Source organism: Lepidochelys kempii, chromosome 4 (assembly GCF_965140265.1).
Source record: "Lepidochelys kempii isolate rLepKem1 chromosome 4, rLepKem1.hap2, whole genome shotgun sequence".
Lineage (NCBI taxonomy): Eukaryota > Metazoa > Chordata > Testudines > Cheloniidae > Lepidochelys > Lepidochelys kempii.
In genome coordinates this window covers 59,146,147-59,167,613 of record NC_133259.1, presented here as the reverse complement: position 1 = coordinate 59,167,613, position 21,467 = coordinate 59,146,147, and the positions used below count along the sequence as shown (strand labels likewise).

The 21,467-nt window shown below is 41.4% G+C and overlaps 1 protein-coding gene across 1 annotated transcript in view; it reads left to right on the top strand.

The window, feature by feature from the left end:
• The window catches only part of RNF175 (ring finger protein 175), a 39,284-nt gene that overhangs the window by 12,118 nt on the left and 5,699 nt on the right, over positions 1-21,467 (top strand). Inside the window, 4 exon segments of the mRNA XM_073343186.1 lie at positions 2,875-3,016; positions 15,058-15,152; positions 18,126-18,135; positions 18,356-18,489. Coding sequence (XP_073199287.1) covers positions 2,875-3,016; positions 15,058-15,152; positions 18,126-18,135; positions 18,356-18,489 — 381 coding nt within the window.

Sequence of the window (21,467 nt, the reverse complement as noted above, 5' to 3'; positions counted from 1 at the left end):
TCTAGCTATAATATTAGTTTTATGTCTGTTTCAGGGTGATGCGTTAAGATGATCAACAGGGGACCAATGGAAGTAAGTAAGTTTGCATATTAGCAGCAGATTTTATACATTAGTTTTCATTATAGCAGTTCTAGAAATTGGCAGAGCTGTTATCCCAAATATTTGTTTTTAAGATTTAGAAAGTCTAGTCTTTTTTTCCTTAATTTTCTATATTAAGCATAAAGATCACTTACATTTCCTCTAACATTTATGCATGGCAGAAAAGTTAGAAAATACTGCTCAAGAACTTTTTATTCTACACATTAAATCAGCTCAACAGCAAAACAAAATTAGTATCTCTATTACTAATTAAAGTACACTATAGCAGTATAGTATTCTACTTGATAAGTCAAAGATGATCTATATAATAAATTTAGTGCTTCCTATCTCTTTCCACAAGTCAAATAAAATATAAAGAAATGTCTATTTATATTTTTTTAACCAATTAAAAAAAACAGACCCAGCAGGGCTAAGATACAGAGAGTGGGATAATGTTACGTGACCATTTCACCTTTTTCCCTCCATCACAGTAGATTTTAATTTACCCTCATATATAAGCTGTATGCATCCCTACTCCAGCTATTTTCAGAAGGCCATCATTCCAGCATGCTCCACGTGAAACAGAATGAGCATCTTTCTCTGTCAGTATATCATGTAAATTATCCAGCAGGCGGCACTCTATGAGCAGTGCACTTTATTTCTGGGAGGAAGATGCGAAGTGCATCACATTCACTGGCCACTTTAAAATATTTATAGTGAGTGTGGTGTCAATAAAATAGCAGAAGTAATTATTTTATTATACCAGAACAAACACATTTCATGTGTGTCAGAAACATTCTCCCCATCTGCAATTCAAACTGTGGTCTAACTATGAGTCATTCAGCTAAACTCTTCAATGCTGTTTGACAAGTACTTCTTATATCTCTTCTATAGCTCTCATATAATCTTTGTTAAAGTGATATACTGCATTCTATATTGAAGTCTAGAAGGGTGTTTTGATTTTGGAAATTGCCAGAAAAATCTCTCAGATATATATGTATGATTAGATAGCCTTTTAACTTTGTGGAAAACAATGTTATTAAGGAATATATTTCAAATGTGCATTTGGGGGTATTGTGTAGAATAAGCTTAACAGGGACACATTGATAAAGCTGCATTTCTGAGAAGGAAGAAGTGCCTAAGATGGGTAGCCATACAGCACTCACCTGTGATCCTGGCACAGGCCAAATAGTCATTGCTTTTTGAACGGAAGAGTCAGTATGACAAGTAGTAGGGGAGAAGTGGTACATCCTGATCCTTTCCCTTCCAACCACTACTTCTGTTTTAAGCTAGGAAAGAGGCAGCTAGCATCTCTTTTCTGAGAAGCAGAGCCACAACATTAAGATCTAGATCCAAACTTCCTCAACATTCAAAGTTTTGTTGAGTCCAGGGCTTTGGTCTGACACATTACAGAGAAGTACTAGCAGTGAAGAGTAGATTTCCATCCAATTCAGGGTTCATATTGGGATCCAGATGAGGCTAACACTGGGGTTCAAGCTGGAGATCAGAGCAGGGCTAGAGTTCAGGTTCAGTCTTGACATCCCCAAAATTTCACAAAATATTGGTCCCAAATTTCTGGTAGGATCATTTTTTATTTGTCAAGACTTCCACCTTTGGGCTTTAATCATGAGAGTGACTGGTTTGGGATCCAAAACAGAAAATAGGTCCTTTCTGCCTCCCAGGCTCTGTGATTCAGCCTTTAGCATTTGTTATATAGCACTTTCTAGCTTCACAAATGTTTACAAGCATTAACTAGTTAACCCTCACAGTGACCTTGCAAGGAAGATAAATAACTAAGCTCATCCTCATTTTACAGACAGGGAGACAGAGGCAGAGAATTTAAGACTCCTTCCAGTTTTGTATCTGACCTGGAACCAAAATGCCAGGGTGAGTTCAGATGTGACGACTGGAATTTTACCCTCTTGCAAACACATCAAAAATTGAAAGAGAATTTGTCTTTGTGGCTTCAGTTGTGACCTCTCTGTGTTTAGAATGGGGTCAACAGAAATTAGAGAGGAGAAGGACCTATTAGAGCATCTATGTCAGTGCAGGATGGTTTCTCTCTTGTTTTAGTCAGTCTAGTTGTAAACAACCCAAGCACTGGGGCTTCTACCATTTACCTAGGAAGAATTTAATTGATATTAGTGTCCTGAAGTTTTTCCTGGTAATTATGCTAAGTTTTCTACTTTTTAATTTTATCCCACTATGCCCCCAGGTACCATTCCTCTCCCTCTCTGATGTGCGTAAGGGACAAGTTGATTGTTATGACATTTCCTCCTCTCCCCTCACCGCCATTAGCCATCAGCATAGGTAAACTGAACAGCTTTTGGCTCGTACTTAAAGTCAGTCCAACTCCCTAATAATCTGCATGTATCCGATGAAGTGAGCTGTAGCTCATGAAAGCTTATGCTCAGATAAATTTGTTAGTCTCTAAGGTGCCGCAAGTACTCCTGTTCTTTTTGCTAATAATCTGTGTTCCTTTACTCTGAACGCCTTTCAATTTGCCAATATTTTTCTGTTATTGAGGCATCCAGATAGAAACCTGTATTCCAGGTAGAGCTGCACTACAGTTATACACATGGTGTAATTCTCTTCCAGCTCTGTGATTTGATAGTTTCATATGTAGTGACCAAAACTGCAGTGGCATATTGCATTGCGAACACACACCTAATTTGCTAGCTCACTATCTTCTGCAGGTCTTTCTCGGCATTTCCAGCTCTCCTCCTCCCAGCTTCTCATTGTCAAAAAAGTATGGATCTAGTGTGCACATTTTAATTCTATGCATTTTCTTTTAAGACTTCATCATCAGAAGATGCATGCAAAGCACCATGGCCACGAATCTATGCATATGGAGATGATTCTTATTCTCATTGCAGCCTTGGTAGTGGCACAGATTGTACTCGTTCAATGGAAGCAAACGCACTGCAGGTCATACAATGTAAGTAATCAGTCAAAAGATTGCTGTTATAGAGCCATAGCATCTCAAGACATCAGTTCTTTCTCAAACAGATTGTAAGTCAAGACCTTTCTTGAGGACTTAAGTTCAGAATGGCACTGCTGTGAATGGATGGAGAAAATGAGCCATCATTCTTTTTCTCAAGAAAAGTAGTTTTTACCATTTCACGAGGAAAAAAAGCAACTCTAATTTGATTTCCTCTATATACGAATTGGTGCTGAACTCAGTCCTTGGTGGGTTTAAAAAAACAAAACACAAAACAGTAGGAAAAAAATTACAGCACGGCCCTTGTAAACTCAAACATCTGATTGGGAATCTGGGAGTTGGTTATGAATTTCTCACAGGGTATGTTACATCTCTTTCTCTTCCCCTTCCACAAAGTCACCATCCACACCTAACTGAAGGGATGATGTAGAGAAGGATCCACTGAGAGTTTGGAGCCTTGATTGAGCAAGGTACTTCTTCACATGACTAACTATGAAGGAAGGATGGTCCAGTTAGGGCACTGGACCTGGGACTCAGGATACCTGGGCTCCACCACAGATTGCTCTGTGTCCTTGGGCAATTCACTTAGGCCCGGATCCTCAATCAGTGGAAGTTAGGAGCCTAAATATCTTTGAGGATCTGGACCTTAGGCTCTCTGTGCTTCAGTTCCCCAACTGTGAAAAGAGACAGTACCCTACCTCACGGGGGTATGTGAATGTAACTGCATTAAAGATTGTGAAGTGCTCACATACTATGGAAATGGGAGCCCTATAAGTACCTTAGACAGAACTTTAAGCATGTGAGCAAGTCCACTGAAGCCAATGAATCTCTTGTAAGTAGCTCTTTCCCACTGGGAATTTGTCCATAGAAATGAATGATCCAGGCCAAAGTCCTGATTAGTTTGTATACTGATATCTTGAGTTCTGGTGCCAGGGAGTTAGTGCACACTGACATCAGTAATCACTTCCTAAATCTTCCTTGACCTCTTTCCAACAACTTACCAGTTTTGGAGAGATTTTAAATTTAGTATGTTGAAAATCCCCTAGTTTTCCCTCTCTTCTTGTATTGGTTGACGGAGGATAGAATCACAGTTTAATATGATTTACAGTCATCGTGTTTTGACAGAAAAATATAGAAAGAGGCTGATTCACCACTGCCTTACTTCAGCCTCATACTGGAGTAATTCTGTTGATTTCAGTGGAATTACAATGGCAAAAACTGGAAGAGTGAAGTGGTGAATTAGTCCCTAAAAGTACACTTTACAAAATAAGGAACTGTAATAAACTTTTAATAATGGAAGGGGCTGTCAAAATGAATAGCCTTTAATGGATTGCAATGGGTGTAAGCCAGTGATGAATTTGGCTCCATGTCAATAAGAACTCCACAGCTCTGAGCATTCATACCAATACTGTCTGTTGAAATCAGTTTCTCAGAGGTAGAGAAACTGCTGTCCCACCACCAGTACAAACACACAACTGAGTACTAAATATATACTGAGTTGCTGAGCTTTTATAATGGCCCCTTTTGGCCTGTACAAATCTCTCATAGTTCTAAGGAACATGCATTTTGAGTTATCCTTTCATTACTTTCCCTTACAATACTGTAAAGCTGTTCATTGGTGCTGGATCACTCTGTCAGTGTCCAAAAATGCCAGTAGTATGCTAGCTCTTGTCCTATGTCTTGTGTTGCTTACTAGGATCTACTTTTTGAAGTTTTAGCCTCAACCAATAGTTAATCACATTTAAAACTCTATCTGGTAGGTAGGTGATGATTTTAGTGGACCTAATACTCATTCATATGATCTATCTTATATTCACCTTATAGAGGACACACTTCAGCTACAAGCATCAATCAGGTTTTAATATGGGGGGGGTTGATTTTTTTAAATATACTACAACAGCGGTGGGCAAACTAGGACCTGCAGACTGGATCCAGCCCATCAGGGCTTTGGATCCGGCCTGCGGGATTGCCAGCCCTGTAGCGCAGCAAGGGTAAGGCAGGCGCCCTGCCTACCCTGGCCCCGTGCCGCTCCCAGAAGCAGCCAGCACCACGTCCCTGCGGCCTCTGGGGGAGGAGGGGAGCAGAGGGCTCCGCGTGCTGCCCTCGCTTGCAGGCACTGCCCCCCGCAGCTCCCCCTGCAGGGAACCGTTGCCAATGGGAGCGTTGCGGGGAGGTACCTGAAGGCGAGGACAGCACGCAGAGCCCTCTGTCCCCCGCCACTTCCCCAGAGGCCACAGGGATGTGGCGCCGGCCACTTCTGGGAGCAGCACAGGGCCAGGGCAGCCTGGGAGTCTGCCTTAGCCCCATTACGCTCTGCTGCCACCCTGGAGCTGCTCAAGGTAAGCAGTGCTGGGCCAGAGTTCGCACCCCACACTCCTCCTGCACCCCCCAGCCCAACCCACTGCCCTGAGCCCACTGCCATACCCCAAGCCCCTCCTGCACCCCTCACCCCTTCCTGCACCCTAACCCCCTGCCTTGAGCCCCCTGTGGCACCCCTCTGCACCCCCAACCCCCTGCCCTGAGCCCCCTCCTGCACTCCAGCCCTTTGCCCCAAGCCCCTTCCTGCACACCACACCCCCTCCCATGCCCTGCACTCCCTCCCACACCGCAACCCTCTAACCCAGCCCTACATTCATGGCCCTGCATGCAATTTCCCCACCCAGATATGGCCCTCGGGCTAAAAAGTTTGCCCACCCCTGTACTACAACCTCAATCTCTAGCTTAGCAAAATGTGGGTATTTTTTTTAAAGTGATGAATCATAGTCCTGTGGCAATGGCCAGATCTTCAACTCCAGTAATAACAGAAACACAGTGAAAAGCAGCTGAATCTGCTTCTACATAAACAGTCACACCAGAAGTTGAAGCTAATTTTGGACTTGTCTGTGGCAGTTCTGCTTTATGCTCTGCTTAGTTGAGAAAATAATTTAGTTTCACATCCATGTGCATCTATTTTTGCAAGGCTGCTAATGTTACTTGTACTGAGTCTCAAACAGTGGATAGTGCAGAGCATTAATTCCACATTAGATAACTTCAGAGAATTTTTCATTAATGTATCTTGTAGCTTGTGAAAAAGAATAGCTCTACACCCATATGGCAAGTCCGGGCACATATTACCTAATTTTTAAATTGGCCTCTTCAGTGGCACAGTTGCCAACTTTCATGTGGTAAGTAAGCACCCCGACTTTCACAATAAGCCAAAAATCAAGCTAATCCCATTTCAAAACAAGCCCAAAACAAGCCAATCCCTAAGAACCCCAACACTCTATGTGACTAGATCCCCCCAAGCATGGAGTCTGGCACAGTGATGGGCCCCCTGTGCACCCTTGATTCTCTCCCCTCTTCCCCAGCTGGCCATCCCTTGCCCCTGCTTGCCGGGAGCCGATCAAAAAAAAGAAGCAAACTACAACAAGCTACAAGCAAAACAAGCTACAAGCCACAAACTAGCCACCAAACAACCCACAAGCCAATTAAGCCAAAAACAAGCCCAATTTCTGCATTTTTTTCACGGGTTTGGCATATCTGATCACTGGCCACATAAACATCCTTTTTAGGATATTTCTGTGAATCACCGAAAATCTGTGAGCTAATTTAAACACAACATTTTAAAATGCTTGTGTATTAGACTAGTGGACTCCAAAGGGGGGTGCACGCAACCCAGGGGGTGCACAAGATGATCGACTGGGGGGCGTAGCAGGAGGAGCTCCACCGGAGCAAAAGGGCAGCCCGGCAGGAGGAGCACCGCCAGTTTAAAAAAAAGAAAAAAGAGAGAGAGAGAGGCGGCCCTGAGTCCTCCGGCCCATGGAGGAGCAGGGGCAGCCACGCAGCCAGCGGCCGGAAAGAAGCGGCACTTTCCCCTTCAAAGCCTGCCAGAGAGAAGCGGTGCTTTGAAGGGGAAAGCGCCGCTTCCCTCCGGCCACTGGCTGCCCCTGCTCCTCCTGAATCCTCCGGCCCGTGTTCGCAGGGCCGCATTCCGAAAAGGGCTTTAGAGCTGTAGGCCAGGGCCCTGAAGCCCCTAAAGCCCCTGCGTTCCGGGTGGCCCTGCCTGCCGGGGGGGGGAGGGGCGGTAGCTCCCAGAATTGTGGCTCCCAGAATCGGGGCCATGGGGGTGGTGCTGCACTGTGCAGAACCACCTGCACACCCCCTGCACTCCTGCCTGCCCCAGCCCTGAGCCTTCTCCCGCACCCTCACCCTGAGCGCCCTCCTGCACCCTAACTCCCTCCCAGACCCTGCACCCCACCCTGAGCACAGGCTGTATCACAAAGTGTTAAACCAAGATTTTAAAAAATAATAAAGCATATTCGATCACATTACCATTTTAAAAATATTGTTTATTTCATCTTTATCTCATCATTTTTTAATTTCTATTTTTTGTGTATGTTTTATAATTTACACAGTATATTAGTACAGTAGTACAGTTGTACATGTATATAATATATTGGGGGTGCGTGCTCAAAAATTTTTACTGACGGGGTGCGCGATCAAAAAGTTTGGAGACCACTGTATTAGACAACTACAGAAAGAAAGGGGAGACGTCATTCACACCACTGGTAAACCCTTTAAGTCTCATCAATTTAAAGAATTCACTTCCTCTTTAACTATGACTTTGCAAGAATATTGAAATCCATTTAATCACTCTAAATTTGTATGAGTGTAATGGATAACAGAATCTGAGCCACTTTATGAAGCACAATAATATCCGGGACAAAGATCAGGACATAAAAGTTTACTGACTAGCTGGATTCTTACACAAAATAATCTGAATGTAGCATCTGAAACCAATCAACACATTGATTTATTAGCTCGGATCAGAAAACTTTCATTGAGAAGCAGAGGCTGTGAATGCACTTGAATTACTTGATTAACTTGACTAACACACTCAGGGAACTTCACATTTAGAGTTAAAAACAAAACAATACCTATCACAAAACTAAATACAGGCAGGTTTAGGCCTTTGCATCACCACCAGATATAGATACCGTCAGGTGCTAGTTATTATGGTTATAGGTTGTGCTCATACTGATATCACTGTAATCTCACCAAATCAGTGAGATTTAACTAAATCCTAGTTTAAAAAAAACAACAAACAACCCCAAAACCAACACATTAAAAAGAGAAAACTGCTCTCTACTCTTGTTGCTCATGTATTTCTCTTGCTTGCTACCCAGCTTTTGATCATCCAACTTGTATCTGAGTAGTTTACTCATACTTTGTGTGTGTCAGATTCTATGTACAGATGTGAGAGAATTAAATATTTTTGTTCCTGATGCTGCTTACAAAATGCTAACCTCGTAGGGAGTACGAGCAATGGGGAGGGGGTCAGATAAAGAAGCAGGCCACACAACCCTCCACCAATAGAATAACTGTATAGTTGAGGCTTGGAATTTTAGTCTGATGACAAAAAGAAGGTGGTTGTAAACAGGGGGGCAGGGAAGAGTGGAAACTGCCTTCTTCTGTGTTCCCTTTCCTAGGAGATTAGGGAACAAGATTATCATCACATATGGTTTGGTTTGGCATAACCATTTGGCACCAGAGTGCCTCTGGTACAAAGGCACTCTTATTCCTAGTGGTATGAAGGCACTCTGATGAAAGGCTGTCCTAAATCATCTTATTCCCTCCAAGGTGCCTCTAAATGCTTTCTGTCTCCTTTATTCTGAACTGGATGTGTATGTCCTCTGCGGGGTGCGTGTTTGACTGACTCATTAATGAGATCTTTGCATGACTGTAGTAGGTAGGAGTCAGACAAAGAGTTGGGGGGGACTGACAATCTACCAGTTGTTTGGTAAACCTGGGGGGAAATAGGCTAAAGGGAGCATAAAAATCAAACCTGGAAGGAAAGGGCATCAGTGTGTCTAAAAAGAACAAAGAGAAAAATACCCAAATACTTACCGAATTCACGGGATGTAGTTACAGCCTGCAGCTTCTAAAATGGGTTTTGTAGGTTTATTCAGAATTTAGAAGACCAGCAACTGAAAAAGGAGCGTGCTGGGGAAAGCTCCTCTGTCAAAGCAGTGAGAGCATTTGTTGTAACAAACCAGCCAAAATTCAGCTGTGGATAATTCTAGCATGAGGGGAAGAAATTGCCAGCCACCAGATGGTCAAATGTAAAATAGCGTGGGTGTGAGCCTGGAAAAAAATAAAAGTGGTTTTGCTGATGCTGGAATAAATCTTAGTCGTCCTCTCTGGTGACTGCATTACTTCTTGTAGATGCTAGTTGGCCGATAAGAATTAGCTGCCAAATTATGGAGGTGCAGATTGAAGGAAACTATAAGAGTTCATGAAATCCTGATTAGTTTTCTTGATAAATTAAATTTGTTGTCCAAGATTTTCAAAGTTGAGTAATGATTCTGGATCCCTCCATTTTTTTCATATCCAAGCTGAAAAATATCTTGAGTCTGATTTTCAGAAAGTGATCAGTTCAGTGTGCAAGTAGCAGGCCTGTTTCCATTCCATTACACTAGTTTTACACTGACTTGACTCCACCGAAGTCAATGTCAAACTGATGTGACAGAACAGAGAGTCAGGTCTGGAATCTTCAACTGAAAAAAAGACTATAGTAAGAAAGCTTGTCAAATGTTTTGACCCTCTGTCTTTTCCCAAGGGAAAATCTGACTAGCAGACACTGAGCTGCTTCTTATCATAGAATTTGCTTATTTTTGGAAGCTATCCACTGACTAATATTTAATATATATGAGCTGTGTAGAGAAAAATGCTTTCTTCTGGCATAATACAAAGTTTTAAAATATGTAGGACAGAAAAGGAATATTTGTCTTCAAATCATTTCAGATGCTTCTGATCATATATGACTATATAAATATAAATTGTCTATTCTACTAGTCATAAATCCTCTGTGGCAAGATTGCCATGTAATGAGTACTTTGGAATACAGTTGACAAATGAAGTAGCATATTTAACAAATAATTGATTTCTTCCAATAAGTAATGCCTCTAAACTTGAAAATATTGTCGTTTTGGTTTGGTTAATATAGAAATCTCTACCAATTTCTGGCGTACAATTGAATGTAAGCATATTACATTAAAATTTAAATGCCACATAGCTGATTTATTACTGCTTTCATGCACATGTTTTAAGTATCTGAATATGTCTGCATCAAAGGAAACTAGACATTTAGAAAGCCCATTGGCTTCTGTTGCCAAGTTAACAAGTTCTGATGAGGTCATTCTGTCACAATTATTAATAATTGTAAATACTAATTATTAACAGTTATTTTCTTTATAAATGCATTTTTCACCACTTGCTTTAAGACAAAAGGAATAGCACAATAATGCTTTTTTTGCTGAATTTGTTTGTAGTATAAGTTCTTGTTTACTCATAACAGAAAAAAATGATAATTTGAGGCAGAGTACAAATATAATCTTTAAAAAAAATCATTGTGTGTTTGTGTGAGTTGTTGTTCCATCTGTATAATTAGAAAATGGGAATGCTGTCTAGGACGCCAATGCTGACTTCACTTCCAGGTCTTTTTGAGCTCATTTAAAGTACAATAAAGAGAAAAACATTTTACTTTTTGGCAGCTGTCTGATTTGTCAGGAAATTCCTCTTGCTATGATATGTGGATGAGGAAAATTTGTAATAATATGATCCAGATGCTAGAGTTGCCATTTACCAGCAATTGCACATGTGGTATTATATGAAGTTGTCCAGATGGTGACCCTCCAGCATTATTAATATATTGCAGATACTAGGCCTTGTAGCTTTATGACATGATTTCATATTTTTATACTCCTATTTACTTGATAGAACTTTCCTACATTTCATATGTGGCAATTACTATAAAATTAACAGTTTGATTTGTGTAGAACACAATGAATAGTATCTTTAATAGCTTTGAAGAGATTATTTCTTTTTAGATTGAATTTTGGTGAAGATATTACATTAAAATACTATATTCTAATCAATCTCCTTATAGAATTAGCAAAGAAAATCTCAAGGTACACTTTTAAAATTGGTTAAGATATGAATGTTTATAACTAACCAATTAGGTAACAATGCTAATCTTTGTTCAAATGTTGTGAAAGTCGCAGCTCCTGTGTAGCTGAGGGTCTGATCATTTAAGAGGCTGAACTATAGTTTTAGGTTCCACTTTCAGCAGTCAAAAAATAACATGTGACCATGTTAGGACTTTAGGATCATGTTCTTCCTGGCCCTTACACAGGTGCACAATAGGAAGGGGAGGCAGCAAGAAGCCTCTTCCAACTGGCATGGCTTAGGTGAGGGCCAGTCAGAATTTCAGTCCCTGCAGTCAAAGAAAGCCAGAGACTGCTCCTCCATCTCTCGTGAGGGTGAACAGTGCCCTACAAGGGGCAAGAAGGGGGTGGGTAGAATGCAGAGTTATGGCTGTGCCTTCTCACGTGCCAGCCACTAAAGAGGAGAACGTGCTGAACTCCACAAAGGAGTACATGTATCAGTGTGTATGCTTGCTCCCCCTGAACATTGGAAGGCATTCTGTAGTTCTTTTGCCTTCTTTTGAAGTATCAGGTATTGGCTACTACAGATCACATGCCAATCCTACACTACATTGTATGACATGCAGAGGTTGCATTCACCCTGTCTGGTGTTCATAGAAGCATCAGAGATGCTGACAGAATAGATCAGATGCTCCAAACCTGTAGAAGTCTCCACATAGCACACTCATGCAAAGGGCGAGGCATAGGTACTAGCCGAGGACCCCAGTTCCTGAAGTCATGCAAAAATCTGCTGCTCTGGAGGTGAGGAGCTGCCAGCATCACCCCAACAGAGGATTCTCTGAGCTTGCCTAGACTAGAGTAAAAGGTATATTTTTAACACACATTTTTTAATTCTAGTGTAGATAGGGCAAGAGATGAATGCTAAGGTTTGTCTAGATTAGGGAAAAAAAGTTGGGTTTAAGTAACCCTGATTGTATCTTGATCTTCATTCCTAATCTAAAAAGAAAAGGAGTACTTGTGGCACCTTAAAAACTAACCAATTTATTTGAGCATAAGCTTTCGTGAGCTACAGCTCTCTTCATCGGATGCATACTGTGGAAAGTGTAGAAGATCTTTTTATACACACAAAGCATGAAAAAATACCTCCCCCCACCCCACTTTCCTGCTGGTAATAGCTTATCTAAAGTGACCACTCTCCTTACAATGTGTATGATAATCAAGGTGGGCCATTTCCAGCACAAATCAAGGGTTTAACAAGAACGTCTGAGGAAGGAGGATCTACAACCTATCCTGAAGGATGACCCAACACTCTCACAAATCTTGGGAGACAGGCCAGTCCTTGCCTACAGACAGCCCCCCAACCTGAAGCAAATACTCACCAGCAACCACATACCACACAACAGAACCACTAATCCAGGAACCTATCCTTGCAACAAAGCCCATTGCCAGCTGTGCCCACATATCTATTCAGGGGACACCATCACAGGGCCTAATAACATCAGCCACACTATCAGAGGCTCGTTCACCTGCACATCCACCAATGTGATATAGGCCATCATGTGCCAGCAATGCCCCTCTGCCATGTACATTGGTCAAACTGGACAGTCTCTACGTAAAAGAATAAATGGACACAAATCAGATGTCAAGAATTATAACATTCATAAACCAGTCAGAGAACACTTCAATCTCTCTGGTCACGCGATTGCAGACATGAAAGTTGCGATATTACAACAGAAAAACTTCAAATCCAGACTCCAGCGAGAGACTGCTGAATTGGAATTAATTTGCAAATTGGATACAATTAGCTTAGGCTTGAATAGAGACTGGGAGTGGCTAAGTTATTATGCAAGGTAACCTATTTCCCCTTGTTTTCCAACCCCTCCCCCCCCCTCCTCAGACGTTCTTGTTAAACCCTTGATTTGTGCTGGAAATGGCCCACCTTGATTATCATACACATTGTAAGGAGAGTGGTCACTTTAGATAAGCTATTACCATCAGGAGAGTGGGTTTGTGTGTGTGGGGGGGGGGAGAGAAAACCTGGATTTGTGTTGGAAATGGCCCAACTTGATTATCATACACATTTTAAGGAGAGTGATCACTTTAGATAAGCTATTACCGGCAGGAGAGTGGGGTGGGGGGAGGTATTTTTTCATGCTTTGTGTGTATAAAAAGATCTTCTACACTTTCCACAGTATGCATCCGATGAAGTGAGCTGTAGCTCACGAAAGCTTATGCTCAAATAAATTTGTTAGTCTCTAAGGTGCCACAAGTACTCCTTTTCTTTTTGCGAATACAGACTAACACGGCTGTTACTGTGATTCCTAATCTAGACATACTTGAAGACGAATGGTGGTGGCTCCCGTAGACAGCTCTGGTGTTGGTGACCTTTGTCATTATCACCTAACCATGGTCAGAGACATAGTGCATGGTGTAGGCCATTACACAGGGGCCTGTGAGATAGCCCAGACAGAATGCAAGATTAAGGAAGACATACCTCAGGCAAAACGGAACAATTGTGTGTCAGAGCATGACAGTGGACAGAGGCAGGCTAACTTTTGTCCTATTCTGGTCTCATCTACTCATGAATGGAGTAGTCATGGGGCAGAAAACTTATTCCTGATCCACTTCGGAGTAATTTAAATGACCCACCAGAAGCAACTGGAAGTGCATGGGATGGGAGGAGCAATATTGTTTTGATAGTTGAGAAGCCGACTTTCCCACACCTTGTATAAGGCCTTGATCTCTGCAAGTGCAGGGCTTAGGCCCAGCTGAATCAATGTCTGATCCAAATTGCTGTGTTCCAATCTTTTACATCTATTTATTTTAAATGACTTAATCTTTTATCAAGACCTTGATAATTAAATGCTAATTTTTACAAAATATTGGTTCACATTAAAGTTTTTTTCGGGGAAAGTTTGTATTTCCCTTTTTAAAAAAAAAAGTCGCTAATTTTTCTTATAACAGAGGAAAGGCTCAGTTCTGCTTCCACTGGAGTAGCAAAACACCAGTAGATGTCAGCTGGAATAAGATTGGGCACTACATTATTTCATTTTAGGTTTAAGAGATGAGATTCCTATCCTTCCCTTCCCTCCCTCCAATAAGGAAATTATGAACCTGTTATAGGTAACATTTGCGGGAGGGGGTTGATGTTTTTTAATTTATCCACATTCCAAATGAGTCTCTTCACAGTTTCTTTTATTCTCAGCAACCTTATATAAATCCTACCAGTACAGGATTAGGAGCTAAAACTCTTAAACTTTATAAACACACACTAAAGTCATTATAGCTTTATCTCTATCACCATCAAGTTTTCCCAGTACCAAATTCATGATCAATGAGTAGGAGTCCTGGAGAGTGCTAACATCAGAGGGCTGACTATTCAGTGGGTTTAAAATGTTTACATATTGTAAAGAATCTGGAATAGAATATTTGATTACCATAGGCAAATTAAAAAGCAGAGATGAGCAAGTATAAATTATTAAGTTTGCCAGCATTAATTGACAAAAAGATGAAAAAGTTTAATCCATTTTGTTTGTGCTGTTGAGTGAGATTTTTAGAAAGTCATTGTCAGTTGTTTATGGCTGATTTATCTAGGACTGAATTCAATGCCATGACTTTCAGTAGAGGCTTTTAAGAGTGACCCTAAAGCTTATCGGCCAAATTCTTAACTGATGTAACTCCATTGATTTCAGAGATTTTGGCTCAAGAACTTTAGTATTAGTTACTTTTAAATGTAAATTGATTTTTTTAAAAATCAGTTGATTTCAATGGCATGACATCAACTGAGGATATGGCCTTTTGATTATGGGCCTGATTTCTGATTTTATTTACCCCAGTTTTATAACCGTGTAGCTGTTCACTGAATTGGAATTATTCCTGAGCTACAGTGCTGTAAATGAGAACAAAATCATCATCGCTATACATTAGTTATAATGCAGTAGTGCCCAAATCAGTATCTAGGCCCCATTGTGCTCAGTGCTGTACAAATGATCCAATATAGATTTTGTAGTGGTTTGTCACTATTCTGGTTTGTCAATATACTTTAAGTAATGATGTAACACAGACTTCTAGGCTCTCAGTAGTTTAAAGTGACTTTCTGTATTTCCCTGACAGCTGGTAACCCTCCTGCAGATGTGGGTTGTTCCTTTGTATTTCACCATCAAACTTTACTGGTGGCAATTTCTGTCCATGTGGGGAATGTTCACAAAGTTTAATAAATGGCACAAAGGCCATTTAATAGTTGTAGATTAAGACATTGTATTAATCACGTTGCTACATTTGAATAACACCTAGAAAAAAATCAAGCCCCTTTTATTTAGGTACCTAAATATGCTTTTGGTTGGTGAACTTTATCAAACTTCAAATGTAAATGAGTAAGGATGAAAGTTAAAGTTAGCACCATATATGAAAAAAGAAAAGGAGTACTTGTGGCACCTTAGAGACTAACCAATTTATTTGAGCATGAGCTTTCGTGAGCTACAGCTCACTTCATCGGATGCATACCGTGGAAACTGCAGTAGACATTATATACACACAGAGACCATGAAACAATACCCCCTCCCACCCCACTGTCCTGCTGGTAATAGCTTATCCAAAGTGATCATCAAGTTGGGCCATTTCCAGCACAAATCCAGGTTTTCTCACCCTCCGCCCCCCCCCACACAAACTCACTCTTCTGCTGGTAATAGCCCATCCAAAGTGACCACTCTCTTCACAATGTGTATGATAATCAAGGTGGGTCATTTCCAGCACAAATCCAGGTTCTCTCACTCCCTCACCCCAGGAAACTTCAATCCATCGGCGATCTTCCTGATAACACCATCCTGGCCACTATGGATGTAGAAGCCCTCTACACCAACATTCCACACAAAGATGGACTACAAGCCGTCAAGAACACTATCCCCGATAATGTCACGGCTAACCTGGTGGCTGAACTTTGTGACTTTGTCCTTACCCATAACTATTTTACATTTGGGGACAATGTATACCTTCAGATCAGCGGCACTGCTATGGGTACCCGCATGGCCCCACAGTATGCCAACATTTTTATGGCTGATTTAGAACAACGCTTCCTCAGCTCTCGTCCCCTAAAGCCCCTACTCTACTTGCGCTATATTGATGACATCTTCATCATCTGGACCCATGGAAAAGAAGCCCTTGAGGAATTCCACCATGATTTCAAAAATTTCCATCCCACCATCAACCTCAGCCTGGTCCAGTCCACACAAGAGATCCACTTCCTGGACACTACAGTGCTAATAAACAATGGTCACATAAACACCACCCTATACCGGAAACCTACTGACCGCTATTCCTATCTACATGCCTCCAGCTTTCACCCTGACCACACCACACGATCCATCGTCTACAGCCAAGCTCTGCGATACAACCGCATTTGCTCCAACCCCTCAGACAGAGACAAACATCTACAAGATCTCTATCAAGCTTTCTTACAACTACAATACCCACCTGCAGAAGTGAAGAAACAGATTGATAGAGCCAGAAGAGTTCCCAGAAGTCACCTACTACAGGATAGGCCTAACAAAGAAAATAACAGAACGTCACTAGCCGTCACCTTCAGCCCCCAACTAAAACCCCTCCAACGCATTAAGGATCTACAACCTATCCTGAAGGATGACCCAACACTCTCACAAATCTTGGGAGACAGGCCAGTCCTTGCCTACAGACAGCCCCGCAACCTGAAGCAAATACTCACCAACAACCACATACCACACAACAGAACCACTAGCCCAGGAACCTATCCTTGCAACAAAGCCCGTTGCCAACTGTGCCCACATATCTATCCCATAGGTGACACCATCACAGGGCCTAATAAAATCAGCCACACTATCAGAGGCTCGTTCACCTGCACATCCACCAATGTGATATATGTGATCATGTGCCAGCAATGCCCCTCTGCCATGTACATTGGTCAAACTGGACAGTCTCTACGTAAAAGAATAAATGGACACAAATCAGATGTCAAGAATTATAACATTCATAAACCAGTTGGAGAACACTTCAATCTCTCTGGTCACGCAATCACCGACATGAAGGTCACTATCTTACAACAAAAAAACTTCAAATCCAGACTCCAGCGATAAACTGCTGAATTGGAATTCATTTGCAAATTGGATACTGTTAATTTAGGCTTAAATAGAGACTGGGAGTGGCTAAGTCATTATGCAAGGTAGCCTATTTCCCCTTGCTTTTTCCTACCCCCCACCCAGACTTTCTGGTTAAACTTGGATTTAAACTTGGAGAGTGGTCAGTTTGGATGAGCTATTGCCAGCAGGAGAGTGAGTTTATGTGTGTGTGTGTATGTTCCCGGGGGCGGGGGGGGGGGGGAGAAAGCCTGGATCTGTGCTGGAAATGACCCACCTTGATTACCATGCACATTGTAGGGAGAGTGGTCACTTTGGATGAGCTATTACCAGCAGGAGAGTGAGTTTGTGTGTGTATGGGGGTGTGGGGGTGAGAAAACCTGGATTTATGCTGGAAATGGCCCACCTTGATTATCATGCACATTGTAGGGAGAGTGGTCACTTTGGATAAGCTATTACCAGCAGGAGATTGAGTTTGTGTGTGTGGTTTTTGGAGTGGGGTGAGGGGGTGAGAGAACCTGGATTTGTGCAGGAAATGGCCCACCTTGATTATCATACACATTGTGAAGAGAATGGTCACTTTGGATGGGCTATTACCAGCAGGAGAGTGAGTGTGTGGCGGGGGGGAGGGGAGGGTGAGAAAACCTGGATTTGTGCTGGAAATGGCCCAACTTGATGATCACTTTGGATAAGCTATTACCAGCAGGACAGTGGGGTGGGAGGGGGTATTGTTTCATGGTCTCTGTGTGTATATAATGTCTACTGCAGTTTCCACGGTATGCATCCGATGAAGTGAGCTGTAGCTCATGAAAGCTCATGCTCAAATAAATTGGTTAGTCTCTAAGGTGCCACAAGTACTCCTTTTCTTTTTGCAAAGACAGACTAACACGACTGTTACTCTGAAACCACCATATATGTGTATCTTAACTCCTATATTCAGCTATGGGCCTCACCCCACAAACACTACAGCGTGGTGCTTACTACAGTGAGTAGCTCCATTTGAGCACTATCATTTACTTCAAAAGCGACTACTCACAGCAGTAAATCCTAATGATCACTAGTCGTCTTTTGGTGGAGCATTACCAGGGTACCTTCTCGGTAATGTCATTTTGCTAAATATGCCTGTGTGGTGATACACCAATTTCTTGTGATAAGAAAGGAGGTTCCGTCCAAATGGATATTAATCCCAGTTTCATTTTGAATATAGACAAAGGACATTTTTAAACTTGCTTTTGCTGGAAACTGAATTTGTAAAAAGATGTTGCAGTCTAAGATACGATACTGTATGAGATTTTGGAGATCTTCAGTATGTTTCCTTTTCTCTGATCCACAGGTTGGTCTACAAGTGGTTTCTTCTTCTCTATAAACTGAGTTATGCAGTTGGAATTGTGGGTTATTTAGATATAATGTTTACCATGTTTGGATTTAATTTAGTCTTTCAGTAAGTATCTTCAGGTAATCTTCAAATTGTGTGTCTCTTATTACTTTCAAAATATGCCTTTTATGTAGAATTTTTATAAACTTTGATGGTTGCAATGAAAACTTTCACCTGAAATCTAATCTTTTCCCCGCGTCAAACAAATAACTATAGCTTAGGACACAGGTTTACATTTTCTCTTGTTTCTTGATTTTTTTTTTGCACAATTAATCTGAGACTTGATACTTAAACTGCTTTAGTGGCTTCATATATTGTATTCCTGGATTAGAAGGGGAAAAAATAAAATTACATACCACCACAGTGTTTGCACTTCTAACCACTTATTTTAACTGTTAAGTAAGGCCCTGCTCTGCAATGGGATTCCGCACAGCAGATGATGCATTCACAGGCTAAGGGACAGAAATAAAATATATAAACATGGTGATCAGAGTGATGTTTAGCACACATCTTGTAGTTCCTCTTTATATATGGCTATGTCCAATTGCCTCTCTACTCATCTATTGTATTGTTTAGTTTTTTCTTTTTTGATTTTGACTCTTACCCCTAGCTTCCGTTCTGTTCTCATTAACCCAACTCATTCCACACACTATTACACATCTCCCTACTGATTAATTGTTTTAAGGATATTTACAAAATTTCCTTTCCTGTGCCAAAATCCAATCAAGGTTTTAACCAAACCCACCACTCCACCCCCAAATTCATGGAAACAACCACTGCACTCATTTTAAAGGCTCTCCTTGTCTCCCCTCCTCTCAGGAAAAATTAGCAGTGCATTCTTATGCCTCATGGGAGGCTCCCAGGTCTGTGAGAGCGTACTCCTGGGGGAAGTTTCTGGCCTCCCAGAGAGTCCTGGCCTATATGGCTGCTCTTGGATTGAAAGGCTGAATTTTGCTACCTCCACAGCCCATCATCAATGCCAATGCAGAAGCAACTATACAAATTTCTATGGAGGAATATTAGGAGTTACCTTCCCCCAAGTTCATGCCACCCCCCACAGCACTTGCAGCCACTAATGGCTAGGGAACAAAAGACCCTTATTTGGGTCTCCTTCAGGGCAGTTATTGCATTATACCCCCCAATCTGTGTATGCAAATAAGTAAAGAAACAGAGTGGCTTGTTCGTCTACAGTTGCTGATAAGAAAACAGTGTTTGTAATACTGATTTTTAGAAGGAAACATGAAATGTTTTGGAAAACTGCCTAAAATATTACATGTACTTCCCAGATGGGAGTGACTGGATAACCTTGAAAGTACCCATTTAATGTTTACAGGCAGCATTGCTTTGGAGCTATGGGACCACTGGAGATGAGGCAAAGAAAAGCCTGGGGAGTTTGTAAAGTTTATATATCATCTGTTGTTCTTTTATGTGTGTGTACAGTATGTATGATTAGATTGTACATAAGAACGGCCATACTGGGTGAGACCAAAGGTCCATCCAGCCCAGTATCCTGTCTACTGACAGTGGTCAATGCCAGGTGCCCCAGGGGGAGTAAACCTAACAGGTAATGATCAAGTGATCTCTCTCCTGCCATCCATCTCCACCCTCTGACAAACAGAGGCTAGGGACATCATTCCTTACCCATCCTGGCTAATAGCCATTAATGGACTTAACGTCCATGAATATCCAGTTCTCTTTTAAACCCTGTTATAGTCTTAGCCTTCGCAACTCCTCAGGCAAGGAGTTTCACAGGTTGACTGTGTGTTGTGTGAAGAAGAACTTCCTTTTATTTGTTTTAAACCTGCTGCCCATTAATTTCATTTGGTGGCCCCTAGTTCTTATATTATGGGAACCAGTAAATAACTTTTTCTTATTCACTTTCTCCACACCACTCATGATTTTATATACCTCTATCATATCCCCCCCTTAGTCTCCTCTTTTCCAAGCTGAAGAGTCCTAGCCTCTTTAATCTCTCCTCATATAGGCCCCTTTCCAAACCCCTAATCATTTTAGTTGCTCTTTTCTGAATCTTTTCTAATGCCAGTATATCTTTTTTGAGATGAGGAGACCACACCTGTACACAGTATTCAAGATGTGGGCATACCATGGATTTATATAAGGGCAATAAGATATTCTCTGTCTTGTTCTCTATCCCTTTAATGATTCCTAACATCTTGTTTGCTTTTTTGACTGCTGCTGCACACTGCATGGACATCTTCAGAGAACTATCCACAATGACTCCAAGATCTTTTTCCTGATTAGTTGTAGCTAAATTAGCCACCATTATATTGTATGTATAGTCGGGGTTATTTTTGCCAATGTGCATTACTTTACATTTATCCACATTAAATATCATTTGCCATTTTGTTGCCCAATCCCTTAGTTTTGTGAGATCTTTTTGAAGTTCTGCACAGTCTGCTTTGGTCTTAACTATCTTGAGCAGTTTAGTATCATCTGCAAACTTGGCCACCTCACTGTTTACCCCTTTCTCCGGATCATTTATGAATAAGTTGAATAGGATTGGTCCTTGGACTGACTCTTGGGGAACACCACTGGTTACCCCTCTCCATTCTGAAAATGTACCATTTATTCCTACCTTTGTTCCCAGTCTTTTAACCAGTTCTCAATCCATGAAAGGATCTTCCCTCTTATCCCATGACAGCTTAATTTACGTAAGAGCCTTTGGTGAGGGACCTTGTCAAAGGCTTTCTGGAAATCTAAGTACACTATGTCCACTGGGATCCCCCTTGTCCACGTTTGTTGACCCCTTCAAAGAACTCTAATAGATTAGTAAGACATGATTTCCCTTTACAGAAATCATGTTGACTTTTGCCCAACAATTTAAGTTCTTCTAAGTGTCTGACAATTTTATTCTTTCCTATTGTTTCAACTAATTTGCCCGGTACTGACGTTAGACTTACCAGTCTGTAATTGCCAGGATCACCTCTAGAGCCCTTCTTAAATATTGGCATTACATTAGCTATCTTCCAGTCATTGGGTACAGAAGCTGATTTAAAAGACAGGTTACAAACCAGAGGTAATCG